Source organism: Carettochelys insculpta, chromosome 6, assembly GCF_033958435.1.
Source record: "Carettochelys insculpta isolate YL-2023 chromosome 6, ASM3395843v1, whole genome shotgun sequence".
NCBI lineage: Eukaryota > Metazoa > Chordata > Testudines > Carettochelyidae > Carettochelys > Carettochelys insculpta.
The window spans coordinates 112,221,001-112,243,021 of record NC_134142.1 but is presented as its reverse complement, the minus strand read 5'-3'; the positions used below and the strand labels follow the sequence as shown (position 1 = coordinate 112,243,021).

The 22,021-nt window shown below is 43.3% G+C and overlaps 1 protein-coding gene across 1 annotated transcript in view; it reads right to left on the bottom strand.

The window, feature by feature from the left end:
• Positions 1-22,021, bottom strand: part of MUC6 (mucin 6, oligomeric mucus/gel-forming) — a 66,864-nt gene that overhangs the window by 12,381 nt on the left and 32,462 nt on the right. Inside the window, exons 8-22 of the mRNA XM_074998550.1 lie at positions 20,526-20,646; positions 16,805-16,943; positions 13,045-13,149; positions 12,259-12,331; positions 11,881-12,018; positions 10,516-10,677; positions 10,044-10,138; positions 7,541-7,673; positions 6,485-6,734; positions 5,906-5,958; positions 5,383-5,492; positions 4,268-4,419; positions 3,346-3,487; positions 2,539-2,649; positions 290-475 (exon numbers count right to left, since the gene is read on the bottom strand). Of these exons, the coding sequence (XP_074854651.1) occupies positions 290-475; positions 2,539-2,649; positions 3,346-3,487; positions 4,268-4,419; positions 5,383-5,492; positions 5,906-5,958; positions 6,485-6,734; positions 7,541-7,673; positions 10,044-10,138; positions 10,516-10,677; positions 11,881-12,018; positions 12,259-12,331; positions 13,045-13,149; positions 16,805-16,943; positions 20,526-20,646 (1,970 nt within the window). The remainder of the gene's footprint in view (positions 1-289; positions 476-2,538; positions 2,650-3,345; positions 3,488-4,267; positions 4,420-5,382; positions 5,493-5,905; positions 5,959-6,484; positions 6,735-7,540; positions 7,674-10,043; positions 10,139-10,515; positions 10,678-11,880; positions 12,019-12,258; positions 12,332-13,044; positions 13,150-16,804; positions 16,944-20,525; positions 20,647-22,021) is intronic.

Here is a 22,021-nt window from a genome sequence, read left to right as displayed (position 1 = left end):
TTCTGCCATTCTGGGGAATTAAAGGATGTGCTGTTATTTGTCTAACACATGCGCTTCAAGCCCAAATATTCATGTTGTTTTGAAGTCAGGAATCAGCTAATAAGTAGCTTTCATTGATGAGCTCTGTTCCTCCAGGAGGAATGGAAGTTATGAAAAACAGTCCTAGAAGAATCCTGCTGCTGTAGAAAATTACAATTGCCACCTCATGTGCAGTTTGATTGAATGTGGGGGTAAATGTATTTAAAAAAGAAAATTAAGGAAAGTTTATCAGGAAGTTACTCTGAATTACCTGTATTTCTCTGAAGATCTTGATGAAAATATTCATGTGCTTGTTCCAGATAAGAGTCATGTTGTATTTTCCTGGGATAATGATATCGAACATCAGGTGAAGAACATTCTTTTTCACGTGGAACTTTGTCAGAGGATTTTCCCCATATACATAGTAGTTTTCATCTGCCAGTATAAGTGTCATGTTCTGAAAGCAAATTGGCCTAAAAGTTATAGTATATCCTTTCTGTTTGTGTAATATTACCGGGAATCACTAAGAGTGTTGCTACAGATTGGCTTTTTTTCTGTTTATCTGCATTTATTGTGGTTAGATCCTGGAGAATAATTTATTGTCAACAGAGTTACAGTTCTTAGATGGTGCGCATCTCTGCTTGAGATCTGGTCTATACTACAGACCCATATCAGTATAGCTATGTCACTCAAGGGTGTGAAAATTCCACACCTGGTGCAACTATATTTATACTGACCTAACCCTGTGTATGGACAGCACTAAGTCAGTGAGAGAGCTTCTCTCCTAGATGTAGCTACTGCCTTCCAGGGATATGAATTAACTGGTAAGGCTAAGATCTGAAGAAGTGGATCTGTCCCACGCAAGCTCATCACCTAATAAATCATTTTGTTAGTCTTTAAAGTGCCACTTGACTTGTTTTGTTTTGCTATGCTGATGAGAGAGTGCTCAGTGTAGAGCATCTTCACTGAAGTGCTACAGTGGCACAGGTGCAGCTGTACCCAGGCAACATTTTAAGTGTAGACTTGTCCTCATGAATGTCTATCTCTCAGCCTAACTTCTGAAGGGGTAAATGTAGCCTCTTTATGATTTTGTAAGAAAACAAAATGCACGATGCCAAAACATTATTCTCTTATTCCATCTACACATATCCATGATGCAAAAGTAAAATCTAGCCTACCCCTCACTGCCTGGATGTAATCATAGAATCATAGGGCTGGAAGAGACATCAGGAGATCATCGAGTCCAGCCCCCTGCTTCAAGCAGGATCAACCCCAGCTAAGTCATCCCAGCCATGACTATGTCAAGCTGGGACTTAAAAACCTCTAGGGATGGAGATTCCACCACCTCTCTAAGCAACTTATTCCAATGCTTCTCCACACTCCTGGTGAAGTAGTTTTTCCTAATATCCAACTTACTCCTCTCCTTCTGTTACTTCAGACCATTACTCCTTGTTCTGCCATCTGTCACCACTGAGAACAGTGTCTCTCCATCCTTTAATGAATATGCAAGTTTTGATAAAGAACATGAAACAAAACCTTCGTGTTTCATGGTCAGCGTAGGGTGAAACAGCACTTTGTAATGGATTGTTTTGTTGTCTGTAACACTGACATCACACGTATTGTGCAGCTGGCTGAAGCATGGAGTTCTACTTCTGTGATTTGAAATGAGTAGATGCAAAGGTACATAGAGAGATGGTAGTTCACATTGACTTGTACAGTTTTATGTTTCATTCACTCTTGCACTTTTACATCTTTCCTGAAAGCAGAGGTGCACAGTAACAGTTACTTTGGGGCCCAAAATAGTGGTCCTCTGGAGCAAGTATTTAGGAGATAGATACAAAAGAAGGTATTACTAGCTTCTTCAAGTAAAACCTTGCTGTTGCTCATTAACTGGGTGGCAAGCATGTAGTGTATGTAGCAATAGTTCCCTGGTCAAGAACTCAACAGTTTGTGGCCCTCATTTGGTTTTCTGTTCAAGTCTGACTCTGGGACAATTTGATATTGATGTATTTTTTTGGCTCCCTCAGAACTAAACCACAAACCATCAACTGTGGATAGAAGTTCTTAGGTCATAAAGGAAATTTTAATAACTTTTTTAGTATGCATATGTACCAACAGTGAGTTAATAGAGAAACTAGAGACAACCGGAACCAAATCCCCACTAACAGGATTAGAGGGACTTTTTTAGGATTATTTCCTGTCCAGGATGTGACTTCTTTAATTTCATACAACTGCCTTCTTGGTTTCATTCTGTGGCTCATGCACCATGGTTGATACTCTTCCATTGCAGGATTCTTCAATGTGAGGGCAAAAGCCAAGGCTTTACTCTCATGGCTTCCAGACAGGCCACACTCTAAGGAGTGAAAGACTGTAATAGGGATGTCAAGCTAAGACAATGTGTTAAACCCTACCCCAAACTCAAGGTCATCAAGTAGACTGCCCTATTTGGAATTGATCATAGAATCATCCACTGATAATGAGGGTAGACCTGGATGGATAACATGAGCATGATGTTCTTACCCCAAGGTAGATCTTGATGGACCTGGAGCAGGTGACCCCTGATCTACCACAGATGACATTCTCTGTCACAATTTTAAAGGTGGAGTGAGAGCTGTTCGTACCACAACCATCCTAAATTAAAGAAACAGAGTTCCTTTACCATTTGAGAGTTCAAAGTAATAGGGTGAACAAGAAGATGCAGTGTGCTGAGCATCACTTCAAGGAGTTTGCCTAGCATGAAAGTCTCAAATAATGTCCACTCACCTCGTAGCATGCTGTAATCCTAACTCTGACTGACTTCAGATCCAACCATCAGATATCAGTGAAATCATTTCAGTGGAATTTGTGTACTTATGTTCCCCAGTTTCTATGGCTTGTGGAAACATTAGCATTTTATCCATCTCAGAAACCATAATTTTTGCCGGGGAAAAGGAGGGAATCAGTAGAGTACTGCACTGCTGCTTGATGTTACTGCAATGATCAAACTATTGATTGGGTTTTAAGAATTACATCACTTCACTAGAAAACACCAGCTAGATGGTGGAATACAGCTGTGTGGATAGATCATCCACAAACACTCAGTTAAGTTAGGAAAACTTAATATCTTTTGTAACATCATATGTTTGATTGGTGGGTTTATTTGTTGTTTGTTTTTGTGTCTGAGGGGGTTTGAACTGAGATTTTGAAATGAGCACTAAATATGTCAATGCTCATATTATCCTAGTACATATGGTATCTTCTGAGGATATTTTTGTCACCAGCAGTTTAAATTAAGCCATTTCTCAGCCTTCAGTACTTTGCCATAAGAAGCCGTAACTCTGACGTTACCGTAGCAAGTATGTATTCACAGTTGCCGTCAAACACAAAGCGTTGTCCATCAAAAGTCACGACATGTCCTTCTCCATAGAGGGTACATGTTGAGGAGCACTTAGATTTCTGAACACATTTCCATTTGCCTCTTGTACAGGTGCTAGTAGTGAGAAGAACATTCTTGTTGGGAGGATTTCAAAGACATGTAGCTTTAACTCTTCTCCACATTTTGCGTATAGACTGTATTAACTACATTGACTTAATTGATATATGCAATGTGGTCAAATTATGCCTAATATGGGAACTGTATGTTCAAATTTCCCAAGTTTTGTGAAAATTAAGGAACGCTAAAGTTGAATTTTTAAGTATATTTTCCCATTTACTGTACCTTAAGAAAAGCGAAAACACAAGGCATAACAGATTGTCTTGCAGAAACAAAAGACATTCAACTTCTTTTTGTTGTAACTAAAGCTGATTTGCTGACCTTTTTGGTTATTTTAATGAGAAGGTGTAGAAGTGGAAATGCTAGCAACTGCTGATGGAAGTAATGCTGATGATCAGTTGATCTTTCTAGAGAAAGGGAAGCAAAATGTGCTTCCACCACCAATTGTGTAGATTGATATACTTTTCTAGTGTTGATTATAGTTTCAGGGTGCTATTGGATCCCCCACTGCTTGTGGAGTGCAGATAGTAGTGGTTGTCCTTAAAGCCTTATCCCTTTTGTGACTGATGAGACCATGACCTTTCCTCTTAGATATAGACATTGTCACTGTTACCCATGGTTTCATTGTCTCTGTGCTTAATCACTATGGCAACATTTATTTAGTTCTGACCCTCAACTGCTGCCTATTCTTCTCTTTGCAACCATAGTGTTGCACCTTATGCCTGTACAGTCTAGACAAACAGAAAACTTGCAAAGAGAAAAACTGTAGATTCTTACCAAGTTTTGCATTCAGTGTGGATTTCTTCACCCTTCTTATAAGAGATGCCCCCATATTCACAGGGGCACTCATCTGGTGGTACACACATTCCATCTAGATTTTCATATAGTCCATCTGTGCAGACACAACCTGATTCACACCTAGTGGGCACCTGGGACAGATCAGGAAATTGCAACATTAGTCGTAAAAATGGTGCATGAAGGAAATGAATGTAAAGAGAGTGAATTTAAAAAATTGTATGTATTAAGCTATAACCTCTTTTCAGTTTTGTTTTGTGTTATTTATTTAGCATCAAGAGTCAGCCAAATCACTTTTACCTGTGTAAGTTAATGCCCTGTGTACTAGTTTTACTGAAGTTGCAAAATATGGCTAATGTCTAAGGCAATATACTTTGTGGGGACTCCTTGAAAAAAAAAACCCCTGTATTTCATGAATACCGATTTTTCAGACAATTGCAGAGTAATATATGTATCTTTCAAGCCTAAATTTCAATTAGATTATAATTTTGCTAAGTGATCTCTTTAATTACTAAGAATTCTTTATTACATGATTTATTTTTATATATATTGTGATTTGTCACTCTTTTCCTGTAATTGGTCAATGTTTGGTGCACTTAAAATTTTAAAAAAACAGATCTATGTCTTGATATAATATTTTATTGTTTTTCATGGAAATGTACAGGGCAGATTATTAAGCAAATACTGAAATTTTCTTGAAGTGTCACCCAATTATCTACTGATAGCTCTTACTTGGTCACCCATTACCAGGCTATCTGAAATGTATTTATACACAGAATACTTCTGCACTATTCTCCCTCATTACAGAGAAGGGGCTGAGAAACAGAGATTGTCAGATTTTTTTAAGGTATTCAAGTGCCTTGTGCCATTTTCAAAACTAATTGATTTAAATGGCTAATAGGGTCCTAGATAATTTTGCAAATTCCATGAGGAATTTAAATGTCTTTAAAAACCTGGCACTAGGAGACTTGCCCATGGCAGCATAGGAAGTCTGTGACAGTAAGGAATTGGATGTAGATCCTCTCAAGCCCGGTCTACCATTGCTCTCACAGTGTGTTTCCATCACAGAGATGCCATCATAGACGTGTGGAACTCACACATTCAATTCCAGTGGCCAGCATCTGACAGGTAGGGGAACAGGCGGCTCCATATTTGTTCTCCGAATGCTGTGAACATGACACATATTTTTTAGGAGGCTTGCAGTTTTCTAGGGGGGAAAAGAAAAACAGAAATTTATGAAGGGATAATTCTATAACACGGGAACAGGCCCACTGACAGGAGGTGTGTGTGTGTTGGGGGGGCAACTGCCCTGGGCCCCAGTGATTAAAAAGGGCCACTGCAGCAACAGTGGTGACCAGACCCACAGGCCTTTTAAGGCACCATCAGAGCCTTGGGCAGTGCTAAGGGCTGCCCGGGGGCATGAGTGCAGTGTGGTCCAGGTGGCTCTGAAGGCTGGCTGTCCCCAGCATCACCTGTTCCATCTGAGGTCCTGCCCCTTCCAGGAGCATGGAGCAGAACCGCCCCCCCGACTTCGCCCTGGGGACTGGCATTTCTATCTTCCCCTTGCATGAGACTAATAGTGCATTTGAAGGTGAAGGTAAACTGTAGCCAAATGCATACCTGCAGGGTCTAGAGGTCTGCCAGTGCAACTCAGATTTCCATTAATACAGTAGCTAGAAAAGAAAAGAGGATTTCAATGCCCATCTCTTATGGGACAGTTACAGCTCAAGTTGTTTCATGGTTTTAATTTTTCCTCTTTGAATGTGATACCCTCCTAAGAAAACAATATTTAGGTTTTTTGTCAAACATCATCACACTGTTGCAAGAAGCAAACACTGCAGGAGTGCCTCTTGATCCTCCTGGTTCTTCCACGCTGAAATACAAGCCAACAGTGCCCCTGTCTGCTCTTTGGACTGCAACCATCCAATCAGCAATGTCAGTTCTGTATGCAGTTTGTTTGCGTTGGCACAGAATTGGCCTAATTCTTATGCTTCCTAGTGCTTCTCCAACTTTACCAGGGCAGACTAGATTTTAGAGGACTAGATTTTATCGACCGAAGAAGAAGAAGGAAAAAAAAAAAAGGAGCAATAGCCCTACTGTAAATCCCCCAAAACTGTGAAGTTTTGAAAAAAAAAATGAAAAAACACCCTCCATTTTCAACATGTTCGTTCATTCATTCATTTTAATTTTCAAACTTACCAGGTAATACCACCAATTATAGTTGACTGGTCAGGCAGGATGAACTTCTTATCTTCCAGGTAGCAGGGACACATGGATTTACGAACACATTCACTTCTGTGATTCAAGTAGGTGCCTCTAGGACAGTTGCAGCCATCAATAGGAATGTCAGTAGGATAACATTCCAGTGTTTTGTCTGAAAGTGACAGGCACGTCCTACCACAGGCTTCAGTGTGGTAGCTGAATGTCTGATTGCCAGTACAGGATATGGCTGTAAAATGAAGACAGGAATTCTATAACATTCATTTTCCTGATCTCCTCTCAGAGGGGTGCTGGAGTAAGGGGAAGGTGCTGCATTATATAAAGCCAACAGTTTCAGGGTTAACAGCTATCTCGAGTGCTGTCGAGATCAATCTCCTGGTGAATGATTTAGCGGGTCTAGTAAAGACCCCCTAAATTGGTTGATGATTGTGCTCTTGTCAACTCAGGCACTCCACCAGAACGAGAAGTTTAAGGGGAATTGACAGGAGGGTTTCTCCTGTTGACCCCCACATTGTGGGGATGCCATGACAATTCAACCTAAGATACGTCAATTCAAGTTATGGTATTCACGTAGCTGGAATTGCCTACCTTAGGTTGACATTGCCCCCTCGTGCAGACCAGATATGAGTGTACAATCAATCAAAGCACAATTCCATTGTTTCATGACTAACATTAGCCATATTTGTGATTTTCCTATGGGAGAAGGTAATAAAGCTCAGAGACCATCCAACTGTTTTGTGTCTTTTGCATTTACATTCTTTATGAAATCAAACAACTTCTAAAACGTGAATTCCATAGAAGTATCTACATAAGTGATTTTTGGTGTGCCTAAAACTCCCCCATGATATTTGAAGATATTTCAGTAGCTTTAGGCAGAATTTTAGATGTGGAATTGGTCTCAACCCAGGAGATGATAGATTCATCCATATGGAATCTTACAAATGGAAGTATGGATTTTCTGAGTTTTCTAGGTAACAGCAGTGAAATATATGCATCTGATTACAAGCCTTTAAGAGCTATCTGAGGGTCACTTACTGCAGTTGTCTATAGTGTCCCTCCAGTTTACAAGGATCAGTCCCATTGAAGCACACACCCTTGCGTAAGATGCCAGGGCTGAGCAAATATAAGGAAAGGTTTCCTCATAGTTACAGGCTTGGTAGATGCATCTCTGAAAGCAAACATGCAGAGTATTGTTAGGTCATATGTTTGGTGTAGTAGGAGGATTTATTGCTGTGGTGTTTTCACAGGTCTGTGGCTCAGTCTATGATAACCAGAAGGCTGCTTGCATGTGTGTTCAATGATGTGGGACCAGTAACTACAGCAGTCCCGAAGAGGGCAACCAAAGACCACAAACTAGATAAAGATTGAATAGTAACAGATAGATAAAGGATTGAATGTGCCAGGCCAGGTTTATTGTTACATGAAATACAGTAACAGTTGTAGTAGACTCTACTGAACCACTGCGCACATGTATTTGCCACAAAGGAATGAATTACTAAGTGGGAAATTTCCACTGGCTCTTAGTTCATACAGACTGTCCCCCCAACATACTACATTATATACAGATACAAACAAATCACACCTCACTGCTGACATATGAGGTTGCCACACTCTGATGTTATCAGGTTACCACCCATCACTCTATACCTCGTAGTTTGTTTAGATAATGGTTTCTCAAACTGGGGGCGTGCCCCGCTTGGGGGGGGCATGAAGAAATTCCAGGGGGGTCACGAGGTGACTCAGCCCCTCCGTCTTTCCCCCTCAGCCCAGAAAGAGCTGGTCTTTGCTTCTGGCTCTCAGCCCCTGCATTTCACAATGGGTGACCCGGCTTAGCCGCTATAAAAAACAGGCAGCCGGCAAAGGCCCACGTGGAGTCAGCTGCTTCCTGCAAAGGTGAGCAAGTGTGCGTGCGGAAGAGGAGGAGGATGGGGTTAAATGGGAGGCTGGTGGTGCCTAGCTTTGCGGGAGGGGAGGGGCTCTGGTGGGCAGCCCTGGCAGCATGGGGCTCAGGCATCTGGCCAGCTTGAGCTGCACCAGGCACCCACAATGTGGGGCCTGTGCTGTTAGCCTGGATAGTCCATAGTCGGTCTCCTAGGATTTCCCAACTTATGAAGAAAATGCAGCATCATCTTTCACAGTAAATTAATTTGTTTCTGCTGTTTCTGATGTTAAATTACATTTTTATTAAATTTTGGGGTCAAGAAAAACTTTGTGCTTAGTTTTAATTTTAAATAACATTTTTATATCAAGATTTTGTTTATTTTTAATTATGAATTGAATTTTTCATTAAAAGGCAGGTTGGATGATGGTGAAGAAGAGGTGCAGGGGTGTGAGGGTTTCTCAAAAATCAACAAGGGGGGCGTGATGCCGAAAAGTTTGGGAACCACTGAGCTAGAATAAAAGAGCCCTGAAGTGAGCAAAATTCCCTGGTTTAGATCATCTCTATCCTTCATGCTGTTGTTTTAGATCCTTTCCTGAACCTGGGTTTGTATCTGTGTGGAGTAGATACTGAGGTATTTTTCAATGAACTGGTTGTACCATGTGATTTTAACTTATGACTGGTACCAATTATTGTTCTGTGCCCAGGCTGTTTACCCGTTAGTGTTTTGCACTCCTAGCCTTGTTTGTGCCAAGTTCTGTCAGCAGAGGCCTACCTCTTGCTCACAGCTTAGCTTTGCTAGTCATGTTTGCTAGCTTATTAGCCATGTTTTGTCCATTGGTAGCTAGGCCTCGAGCCTCAAACCAGGCCTGTACTGCATGGGCTTAGGTCTTCATTTTACTACATTTGGATGTGACCAGTGTGCTAAGAAATAAGTAATAGAAAATGACACATTTCACAGACCACATGTAATGTTGGAAAATGAATATATCTGTCTGAGTGACACGTACAAAAGTATACTTAGCACTTTGGCCCAAACTACACTAGCCCCAAACTGCCTACTTTGAAGTCCCCTTATTTCTACCTGCTCATAGGAATAAGGGGACTTCGAAGTAGATGGGGTCCTTTCGAAAAGGAGCCCCATCGGGATGAGCCGCGCGACAGCCAGCCGCGTCAATTTCGAACTGCCGCTAACGCCCGCATGCTAATGAGACGCTGAATATGTATTTCAGTGCTTCATTAGTAAACTCTGAAATGGCCATTTGAATGGCCATTTTGAAGTTTGGGGCTAGTGTAGACGCCTTTGAGGTTTACTGATATTTTGACCTACAGGTTTCAAAATATTTCACAAAGCTGAATGAGTATCACTATCTCTACTTTACAGATAGAAAAACTATGCTCAAATGGTTTAAATAGTCTCAAAGATGTTCATCTGGGGACTTTTCTGCAGAAATACTAAACTCTGTATCAGTATGAGAAGAAAAAAAAAAACTATCCTCTTCTAAGTGTGAGGAGATACCAGTCTATGATCACACAAGTCCTTGCCTGTCTAGGAGAAAGGTGTTTTTGAATGACTCTTAGTCCTAAACCCCTCTTGTGCTTTGACACAATGTAGTACTTCTCACTGGCTCATCTCAAGGCTGCAGCAGAAGCTCCTACCTTGTAAAAAGCAGTAGGATTCACCACAGAATGGCATTTTTCAAACACTGTGCCCTTCTTAGTAAGAATGGAGCAGTGGGTCTCTGCAGACATTTCTAAATGAGAGAAACAATCATGGATGTTAAGTAACAGAGAGATTAAAAACAAGAAAGAAGTCAGTATCAGTGTCTTTTCTATTTTAATTCACCTAGAAGATAATACTGGTTTTTAGTTATGGCCCTGGAAAGCCAGAGACTAAGATCTCAAAGGACTCCTCCAATTTATCAAGGGCATTTCAAACCCAGAGTCAGATTTTTAAAGAGGGAGATTGGCTTAGTAAAAGTATATTCTAGAAGTCTACATATTCCTATAGATGAAGGAATCAGTGATGCACAATCCTCTTCTTCTCTTTCAAACCCTCTATTTTACTGTGGATGAATTTATGGTAATCACTCAACTGGGGTGATCTGATAGGTCAGGACATCCTACTTACTGTTCAGTTGACTCATAGAGCAAGGGTCTGTGTCCCTCTCTGCTGCAGGGTGACAGTTCCCTGATCTCCAAGAATCCACAAATAGGGCTGCCGTTCCTTCAGTTATATCCATGCTGGTCATGAAGTCATCTGTGGTGTCACCATTGTAATTGCCACACAGCCCTGTTCATATGAGGAACACAAGGGTTGAATGTAAAAAACAAGAAACATTTATATACTAATAATGATGTCATTGCTGCATAGTAATAATAAAATGTGTCAGTTATAACTGCAGTGGTAATGACTTACAGATTAAATGGTTATGCATTTCTGTTATAATCTCTATTTTTAGTCACTCATAATTTTCCACAAGAAGTTTTCTGGAGGAAAATAATTTAGCTCTTTTAAAATCTGAAAAGAAAGGGAGAAAACACTCCCCCAATTATAAAGAAAGTTGTTCTGACTTCTTTTGAATTGCTGTGACACCAAACATCAGAGGGGTAGCTGAGCTGGTCTGTATCTTCAAAACCAACAAGAGTCCTGTGGCACCTTATAGACTAACAGATATTTTGGAGCATAAGTGTCCACAGGCAAAGACCCACTTTGTCACTTATGCTCCAAAATATCTGCTAGTCTATAAGGTGCCACAGGATTCTAGTTGTTTTTTAACACCAAAGCAATTAAAATGAGGCATGGAAAACAGCCCTCTATGATAACTGGAACTGAGTGTTCCGGTAAAAGTTGGCCTTGATCTGTCTGAGTTATGGGAGCTTGAAGAAATTGCTCTTTCAGCACATGCAGTAATTTGACACTGTGTACAGTGTTCTAAACAAAAGAAGGCTGTGCAGAGTATGCAGGGCTGACAGTCACCATGGGCCCTGGGGAAAGGTGGGAGGGGAGCCCAGCTCTGCACCTGGGAAGGGCGGGGCCAAGGACTGAAGGGGCAGAACCAAGGGCAGTCAGAGCCCCCCCCACCAAACCATGCGGAGTGGCAGAGCACCACTGCCATGGCACTTCAAAGGGGCTCTTTGAAACACCAGGCCTTGGGGTAACTGTCGTCTTTTCCCCTCGTTGGTGGGCCTGCACATGTATCCCCTAATATAACCAAGAGAGCCATTGGGTTCTTATATAATCAGTGTGATCTTCGAAGATGCACAGTGAATTAGATTACATTATATAAGGTTATTAAAAATAGTGTAGATGTCATGCCCAGTCTGTGCTACTTCAAATTCTATCAATTGCTTTTATTATAGTTGCCAGAAAAAAAAAATTCTTATAAACACACAATGGTTTTCCACTGTAGCCTTTTAGAAGTTTAGGCAGACAATGGCTATTAAGACACAATTTCACTGCCTGCCTCATTGTGGAGGGGTTTGGATTTCTTACCTAGAGTTCTGCCTTTGAAGAGAAGTCCAACTCTTATAAAGACCTGGAACACTGGCCACATTTGAAATACTATGTCCAGCCCAAAGGTGGTATACATTTGCAAGTGGGTGGAGGACTGTCTGAATATGGTGATGTCACCTAAAATAAATTAGATCATTTAAAATAATTACTTTGACCCATGTATTTATTTTTAAATTCTGTTTATGCATATATGTTTCCTTCACATGTGCCACTGCACATGTGCGTTGGTATGTTATGGATTCTTCACCTTCCTTTGAAACATCTGCTAATAGCAACTGCTGGAGAAAGGATGCTGGATCGGATGACTTAAATGTCTAATCCAATCTTACACATTGTGTGTTCTCCCTTGGTCTTTACCTGATCTATAAGGTAACCACTTAAGTTCATCATCATCCATGAGAAGCTGATTTTGAGAAATTATAATTTTGTCCTGTGAAGAAGAGGGCACAGAGTCAGACAATCATAGAAAGGTAGGGTTGGAAGCGAATTTTAGTCTATCTTGCCTAGACCATTCCTCACAGGATTTTGTCCAACCCATTCTTTAAAATGTCCAATAACAGGGATTTCACAACCTCCCTTGGTAAATTATTCCAGCATTAACTATCCTTGTAGTTAAAGTTTTTTTTCCTAATATCTTACCTGAATCTCCCTTGATGCAGATTAAACTGCTTATTGCTTGTCCTGCCCTCAGTGGACATGGAGAACAATAGATCACCGTCCTCTTTATAACAGCTCTTAACATATTTTGAGACTGTTATCAGGCTTGTTTTATCAATTAATCTTCTTTATTAAAAATATCTCAATCTGAACATTAATTGAGTCATTATTGAATAGCTGGGCTGAAGGCCAAGTGCCTCTTACTACTTGAGATCTGCAGGCAATCCAGCATACCCACAGAATTGGAGAGAGTTAGAATATAGTATCTTTATTTTACTCAACAACTGATGAACTGATGCAATATACTACATCACTATATCTCTGAAGTTATTTTAGCATTATGGAATACACTTGAATTCGAAGTAGCTATCCTGCTCCTTCCCCACACCAGATTTTCATGTGACTACACCCGCAGTGCCTCTGAATATTAACGTTGATAGACTGGCTATTGGAATGTTGCACAGGACTTGTGAACTGCATTCTTACCTTTGCAGAGAGGTAAATTATAGCACTCAGTGATGTTTCAGAATGAGAGTAACCAGACTTATCATACAGAGCCATCAGGGTTCCATTGTGCGGAAAGCTGGGACTCTAAAGGGGGAAAAAAAGGCATGTTTGTGTTGAGAAAAAATAAATTATGCTCCAAATCCATTTATCATTGTACAATCTTGTATTGTTTTGACTGTTTTACCCTAAAATTGTTTTTTTTTTTTTGGATGGTATTCGCATAAGATGTCTTGTAACACTTACTGACAAAATGTAAGTGAACTTGAAACAGTGGAGGAAGAATGCATTCTGTAAAGTGTTTCCAATACATCTTTAACATCTTATTTCTATAGAGTGGCCCATCTTGAATCACAGCACATCTCTCAAAGTAAATTTAAGACTGAGGACAGGCTGTTCTCTCCAGCCTCTCCTTAAAAGAGAATATGATCGGCTAAGTTTTCATGTGTGGGTCTTTTAATGCAGGGTTTCAACATGCTACATAAAAGTTTGTAGCTAACACTTAGGCATAAATATTTAAAGTAGCTACATTAAAAAGTCAACATTTTTCAACTGTTACCATATGAGACACTGCAATTTTATCCTGTACTTCCTATAGGGAAATACTGGGATATCTCAGATGCTAGGATGTAACTGTGGTAGTAAATGTTGAGTTTATAACAATGGCCATTGTAACGTATGCGGGGAAGTGAAGAAATTTGGGTTTCCTGCGTACCTGTTCACAGCCCATATTTTTTTATTAGCATTTGCATGAAGGAAACCTATTTTGACAATCCTCAGATTTTGAGTTTTTTAATTTTGCAGTTTGTGACTTTTACTAGTTACTAAGGGCAGGGCTACATTACCCTGAAAGATTGGTGCACTCAGGGTCGGTCTTCTGGGGTTTGATTTGATGCACAAAATTGACCTCTTGGGGTTGCAGTTGACCCCTGTACTCCTTGTGATACGCAAAGAGTAAGGGAGATCAACAGGAGAAACACTCTCGTCAACCTTCCCCTGTATAGCCAGACGAGTTAGCTGAGCATAGATACATTGATTTTTGCTACACAATTGCCATACCTAAAATTGCGTACCTGCAGTCAACTGTCTTAATCTAGTGCAGACATAGCCTAATAAATTTTACTAGTGAAAGAAATGCAAGAGACAGCTTAAGACACTTGAATCCGTGTTGGCCAATTCCTGCTTATTTCTGCTCCTTTAACAAAAAGTGTGCAACCCACTCAAATCTCCACACCTTACCAAGGCTTCAACTAAACTATGATTAGTTTTTTTTCCCCTCCTCTACCAACTGGCAGCCCTTTCTAGGACAGATACTCAACTTCTGTTCCAGAGGGAATTTCATTTTGAGTTGTCTGTTTCGTGTTTATGAATAGGCAAAGTGCATCCTTTACCTTTCTGAGGGTAGGGCAGCACTGCCCGTAAATACTTTTTAGCTATAGCAATTGCTGGTAAATCTTAGAATGAATTACACCACTTCCATTTTGTTATTCTGTCTACTTTCAATTTGGAGCCATTCAGTATGAACTGTTGAGCAGGAGGGCTGACAGCTTCCCTGGCCCCACAGGCAAGGTGTGTGTGTGGGTCCAGTTCAATGCCCTGAAAGGGGTGGGGTCTTGGGCAGACTGCTGGGGTCAGGAGCAGCCAGACCTCTGCACCACCCACAGCATGTGCTGGCCCCTCCCTCAGAGCCACCTGGAGCATGTAGAGCTGGGCTCCATCAGCAAATTAAAGGGCCTGGGGCTCCAGCTGCTGCCACAGTAACAGTGGGGTGGGGCAGCTGGAAACCCTGGGCCCTTTGAATCACCTGGCCCTGGGGCAATTGCCTCCTTTACTCCCCCCTGTCCCATAAGCAGGGCTGCTGTTGACATTATCAAATAACAACAATAAAGATTTAATCTTACATCTATATCATCTTACCCTTTGAAACCTGGAAGTGACATGGGCAGTAAATTTAACAAAGAACCTCTGTGTGATGCTATCTTGGACAACAATCCATGACAGCTTCAACCATGATTAGAAGCTTAGAATAGGACGGATTTGGCTAACACAGCCACACTCTCATCAACATTTGCTAAACAGCGGAGATAAAGTGCTTCCTGAATCTTTGCTCATGATAATAGAAGTCTCATTAACAGGCACTGAGCTTAGAAAATGCAACATTTAAATTTTACTTTGAAATAAAAGGCTTACCAAAACCACCATCCTTATAATGATCGTAGTGTGTAATAAAGTGAGCGAATTATTCCAAAACAAAAAAGCAGTCCTGTAGCACCTTAAAGACTAACAATATTATTTATTAGGTGATGAGCTTTTATGGGACAGACTCACTTCTTCAGTTATCAGGTATTCTTCAGATCTGAAGAAGTGGGTCTGTCCCATGAAAGCTCATCACATAATAAATAATATTGTTAGTTTTTAAGGTGCTACAGGACTGCTTTTTTGTTTTATGAAGATACAGACCTGAACGGCTACCTCTCTGCAATTATTCCAAAGCATAACATCTGTTGTATAAAGCCTCTGCTCAGTCCAGGAGAATGCAGGTGTAAGTTCTGTAACTCTTAGTCATTGCTGATTAAGTCCCATGACTTTCTGTAAATGTTGTAACAGTAGCTATGTTTTACAGATTTAGCTTTGTTCTATATAGTTATAGTTTGTTTCATAAGTTTTATTTTGTATCAGCTGCTAGGTCTATATTAAATATTATAAGTTAGTAAGCATAAGTCTGTAAGAAATCCTGGCTCTTCCGTTGTAAAAAAATTGCTTTCTCTGAAGTCAGCTGTCCCTTGTGTGGATGAGGAAAGTGTGACTGTGAGTGTGGGTACAATGGAGGCCCTGGAGCCAGCTTGTCTGGATGACCAGCTGCCAGCAGCACCTTGACGTAGTAGGAGCTGCTTCCTGAAACAGACTCCACCCAAGAAAAGAGAAAGAGGCCCCATCAAGAGAAGATCAAAGTCCATTTGCTGTTAGCTGATGTCTCATGGTTATATAGAGTCTTGGGAAAGTAGTGGTGACTCATTGTCATACAACATCCTGTAGCAATGAGACAGGACAAAAGGTTTGGGCTGAAACATATAAAAAGATGGGTGCAAAGCTGTAGTTCTGGCCATCACCACTCTGAGAAGATAGTCTTGGCTGGCTGGGAAGGCAGGAGGAGGCCCGGGCTCTTCCCCTTCTCCCCAGGGTGGATGGTACTGACTGCTCCTGAGTACTACAGCTAACAAGAGAGCAAGATGACAAAGGGATCCTACAATCAGTTTGCCACCCTGGATTCATGGCCGCAGCCAGACACACTGGACCTGCTATGCCTTGGCTTCCTCTGCTGCTCTTGTGCAACTCTTCACCTGTGTGTGTCCTCCGGTGTAAGTATATGAGTGCAGGAGGATATGAGTGTGTCTGGGTGTGTGCTTGAAATCTAAGTCCCCTTTTTACTTTAATCCAATAGTGGCATTCAACAAAATACATGTGAGTGTAACTCTGGGGCGATAGTTAGTGTAAATTAGGGTAATGGTATTATCTCCTAATGCCAGGAGTTTGAGGGTTCCCTGATATTATCTTATACACCAATGCAAAACACTTGGCAGTTTTTTCTACACCACGATGCTACTTGGCATTACATATGATGTGTGGGATAAATGGAGATCACTGAAAGATCTTAGTTGGGTTGGGAAGAACAAAGGTAGAGTGTAAGTGTGATACGTCCTTTCAGCTGATCTTGCGTAGTTTCTTGTTCATTACAGCTTACCTTCATGAGGATATATGTGCAAACTCCATGGAATCGGTATGATTTGGAATCAAATGTAGTGACGAAGGAGCCTCCCTCCAGGGAACATCTTCCTGGGCAGGGTAGCTCACTACAATCCCACTGGCCCATTGTACATTTACTAGTGAAAACAAAAGTATGTTAAATGACTAGTACCAGTCTAGCAAGGTTTGGTCCCACTATCTGACATTTTTATTGTGTGTTGACTGCCTAACAGTGGTATGCCTGTGACCATATCTCTGTGCAGCAGGATGTTGAAGTTGACAGCCTCAAACTCTCCTACTGTGGAAATCTGAAGATGAGTGAACAGATCATCTTGGATAGTAGTTAATACATGCCATAATAAGTAACCAACATGACATGGAGTTTGAGTCTCTAAAAATCGGGACTCTCTGGTCTGGCAGGACTATTGATGTTCCTGGACCAGCAAGCCCTGGTGGCTGGGAGCTAGGTGGCAGGAGGGCCCATGGCTGGGAGCACTGCAGGGGTCAGGAGTCTGGCCAGGAGGATGGCTAGGAGCCTGGCCAGGGCAGGCAGCCTGAGCAGGGCTGGTGGCTAGGAGTCCTGCTGGTGCTGGCAGCCTGAGAGGTACTGGCAGCAGCAGGGCCAGCAGGCTGGCTGGGGCTGGAAACAGAGCTGGTTTGGAGGGCTGGTGGCCAGTTCCACAGGGGCAGGTGGCCAGGGGGACAGCAGCTGGGGCAGTCAGCAGAACTGGGTGGGTGGCCTGTGTAGCCTGGGGTGGCCATTAGAGAAACCAGTAGCCACGTGCACAGCCCCACCCCAGGGAGCAGCCAACGGACAGGGTGCTTGGTGTGGCCCACCCTCTCTGGGTTGGCACTGGAGAGAAGCTGGAGGGTTGGATGCACAATCCCCGCCCCAGACCCCAGGCAATGCTGAGTAAGTTTACTGGTCTGCTATGTGTTTGAGAGAGATTGTTTGTGTGTCTCTCTGTATATCTGTTCAAGAACTCCTTCTGAATGGTAAGAACCAGGACTGGCAAATTTGGTATACAGCTTCCTCTTATCATAGCTTAAAGCAGTGGTTCTCAACCAGGCTATGTGTACCCCTGGGGATACTCAGCTCTTCCAGAGGGTACATTGTCAGTGTTTCTTAACCTTTTTACAAATTAAAAATGGACTTCTTTTATGTTTATTGTCTATAGGCAATTTTCTCCAACCAACCAGTTATGATTAAATTGTTTAAACAAATATGTTGCAATGGTTAAAAAAAATGTGAGTCTGAAAATTGTAGATACTTGGGGTACTTATTTGAAAAAGGGGAATTTTATTAAAAGAGAGGTTGAAAAACACTGTCTTAAAGCAAGGAAAGGGATTAGTTGTGCCAGGAAAATGGGATGTGCCTGGAATGGGACTGCTTCTCTCAAAAACTGTACAGGAAAGAAAATCACCAGGCAGGGGAATGGGGCTGGCTGGGGTTGCCCCCCTATATGGGACTGCCCCTGTCCTGACCCTGCCTTTGCCTCCCTAATTTGTACATGGCTGACTGTTCTCCTTTGTCAGAGTGTGTTAGGAAAGCACACCATAGCCGTGTCTACACGTGCACGCTACTTCGAAGTAGCGGCACTAACTTCGAAATAGCGCCCGTCACGGCTACACGCGTCGGGCGCTATTTCGAAGTTAACTTCGACGTTAGGCGGCGAGACGTCAAAGTCGCTATCCTCATGAGGGGATGGGAATAGCACCCTACTTCGACGTTCAACGTCGAAGTAGGGACCGTGTAGTCGTTGCGCGTCCCGCAACTTCGAAATAGCGGGGTCCGCCATGGCGGCCATCAGCTGGGGGGTTGAGAGACGCTCTCTCTCCAGCCCCTGCGGGGCTCTATGGTCACCGTGGGCAGCAGCCCTTAGCCCAGGGCTTCTGGCTGCTGCTGCGGCAGCTGGGGATCCATGCTGAAGGCGCAGGGTCTGCAACCAGTTGTCGGCTCTGTGTATCTTGTGTTGTTTAGTGCAACTGTGTCTGGGAGGGGCCCTTTAAGAGACCGGCTTGCTGTTGAGTCCGCCCCATGACCCTGTTTGCAGCTGTGCCTGGCACCCTTATTTCGATGTGTGCTACTTTGGCGTGTAGACGTTCCCTCGCAGCGCCTATTTCGAAGTGGTGCTGCACAACGTCGAAGTTGAACATCGACGTTGCCAGCCCTGGAGGACGTGTAGACGTTATTCATCGAAATAGCCTATTTCGATGTAGGCTGTGGGCTTCACGTGTAGACGTAGCCCATTTGTCGCATTCCTCATTCTGGCTGGGGAGCACAAGGGACAGACAAGCCGGGACCTGCCCCACTTGTGCTCACTGGAGCTGCAGCAGCCATGGAGAGGTGCTCCTCACTTGGCTTCAAGCTGCTGCAGTGAGAGAGGGCTGGGTAGTCCTCTCTCTGGGACAATCTGCTTACTGAATCCCTCATCCTCAGCCCCATCCTAGAGCAATGATTTAAATGGATGGTGACCATCTCTTCCCTGCCTCAGTATGGGACAAGGGGAATGATGCTGTCTTGGCCAAAACGGAACTGATGGTCACCTTATCTAGGGGTCAGGAGGTGGCTGCCCTATGGGGCCTGTCACCCTGCCGGTGAATGTCCAGGCTTAGCTGTCGGGGGCACTGTGCTGCTGTTCTGGTTCCCGACTCCCCCAGCTGAGGGAAGCTGGGGGGGCAGCCATGCTGCCACACAGGTCCAGCTCCAGCTCCCGGTCCCCCAGCTGAGGGAAGCTGGAGTGGGGGGCAGCTGCACCACCGCATGGGGGTTTAGCTCTGGTTCCCCCCAGCCACAGACAGCTGTGGGGAAACTGTGCCATGATGTGGGAACTGGGGGAAGCTGGGGGGTGTGGCAGCTGCGGCCAGCTCTGGCCCCCAGCTCCCCCAGATGGGGAAACTTGTGGGGCGGCTGCGCTGCCGTAGGGGACCCAAGGGAAGTTGGGGGAGGGGGCAGCTGCACCACCAGGAGGTCTGGCTCCCGGCTCCCACAGCCAAGGGAAGTGGGTGGCAGCAACCTGAAAATACAGGGCAACTAGCCCTTTTGACCAAATAAATTGGGACACCATCCTGGCATCTCAAATACAGGACTGTCCCACCGAAACCGGGATGGATGGTCACCCTGGTTAAATGAAGCATGTCATTGTTATTTTATTTTCCCTCAAAAGGGCAAATTAATTGAATTAAAGACCCAAGAAATTTCATGTAAATTTTCTAGTTTCACAAATAAACCACTGATGAAAAGTGTTGCACCGACAGTGCTGAAGACCAAATTCCCTTCTTTATGCTTAGCATGGATTCAGAATGGGAAACTATACAGCAATATTTTCCACACTGCAACACCAAATTATTAAAATACTATCCTAGTGGTGACTGGGGGGTTTAGTCTCCAGGGCCCATTCTGTGCCTGAACTCTCTCCATTCAGATTGCTAGCAAAGTTGACTATTAATGATCACTCTGGTCATAGCTATTGTAAATATGCGCGGAATAAGGCAATATTTGTTTTTTATACACACAGCTTAGGAAATCAGCCATATATTACACTATCAGCAATTGCAGTTGTAGGTTTCTGAGTGTTCAGAAGAGATCTGTGCACTGATGATGTAAGCATATTTGTGGCTGTCCTCTTAAAAGTCTGTGCCACAGTTGTGTCAAATTTTCCAGCTCCTTGGCCAGGGTGCTTTCTCCAGTCTTTTCAAAGAAACCTGACATCACTCACCAGGTCCTGCATGCTGCTTTCATGGTAGCACCAGGGTCATATCTCTCCCCATTCAGTGTGCATGGGCAGTGATCAATGGGAACACATGTTCGATTTTTTGAGATGTCATCAAGAACAGTGCCTGTCAACAGAAGCAAAGATATTAGGGAGATAGGCATTGTCAGGCACTTAGCTCCTCCGCACTCAGAACTGTTATGCCTCCTGCGTACTGTGCTTTACAGAGGCAACATTTCTGAGAGCGATATTTCTGCACAGTTGTTTGTCCAGGCTCAGAGGTATTGTGTGCTCTCCCATCCCTGCTAAATGTTAGCTCCCTTATTTAGAATGAGTTTAAGCCTCTGCAAAGAATAACAGGTTTTGGTGGCTTAATAGAAATGCATTAGCTGTATATTCAGGATGGCAGGTTTGTAGAAATGTTGGTCAACTGCCCAAAGCCTGTGCCTTTCTCCTACCCAAATTCCCTCTGTGCATAAGGCTCTGGGAGGGAGTTTGGGTAAAGGAAAGGGTCTGGGATGGAGTTTGGGTGCAGGATCTGGGCTGGGGCAGGGGATGGGGATTCAGGAAGGGTGCAGGATGCAGGCTCTGGGAAGAAGTTTGAGTACAAGAGGGGTTGAGGGGTCAGGCTCTGGGAGGGAATGCAGATGCTGGGAGGAAGTCTGGGGTGCAGGCTCCGGCATGGAGTCTGGGTGCTTGGTACATCCTCAGGACTTGTGCAGGGGGTAGGGCTTCAGAAGAGGATGAGGGGTGCAGTCTCTAGGGTAGAGTTTGAGTGTGGGAGATGGTCAGTGGTGCAAGAATTAGGCTGGGGCAGTCAGTGGAGGTACAGGAGCGGGTGAAGGGTGGAAGCTCTGGAAGGAGTTTGAGGGCAGGAAGGGTGTAGCGGGTGGAGGTGGGGATACAGGAGTTTGGGGGCAGGAGTGCTGGGTGGTGTGTGGGGGGCTTTGTCTAGGAGATACTGTCAGGCGGGGGTGCACCTGCATCCATCCAGCCTCCTCCCAAACTTCAAATTGCCTGAGGGCAGCATGCAGGCCTGGGGGGAGACCCGACCCCAAACTTCGATGAAGATGGGCCCTCAGGCCAGGAATATTCCTGGAATCTGGATACCATGGGCCCACATAATTCACACCCCTGCTTACATTTTGTTATTGAAATATCAGGAAATACCCCCAAATAACAGTAATAAACTCATAACAAATTCATACAAATTCTGCATAAGATAACACAATCTCTCTGTGCCCCAGTGACGTGCAGTCACTTCTGAAGTCAAAGATGGTAGCTATCTAACTGCACATGGCACCACTACATGAGATTAGCAAACACACTTCATTATATCCAATTCAGTTTAAACAATCGGGGAAAACTTTCAGTAGGCAAAGTATAATTTGCCCATATTAGCCAGAGTTAGGGGTGGCAGTGGAGTAAGGTCTCTAGTCTTGCAAAAAGTGCCAAGGGATCTTTAATGATGCCAAAGGATCAGTTTTATATCTCATCTGAGT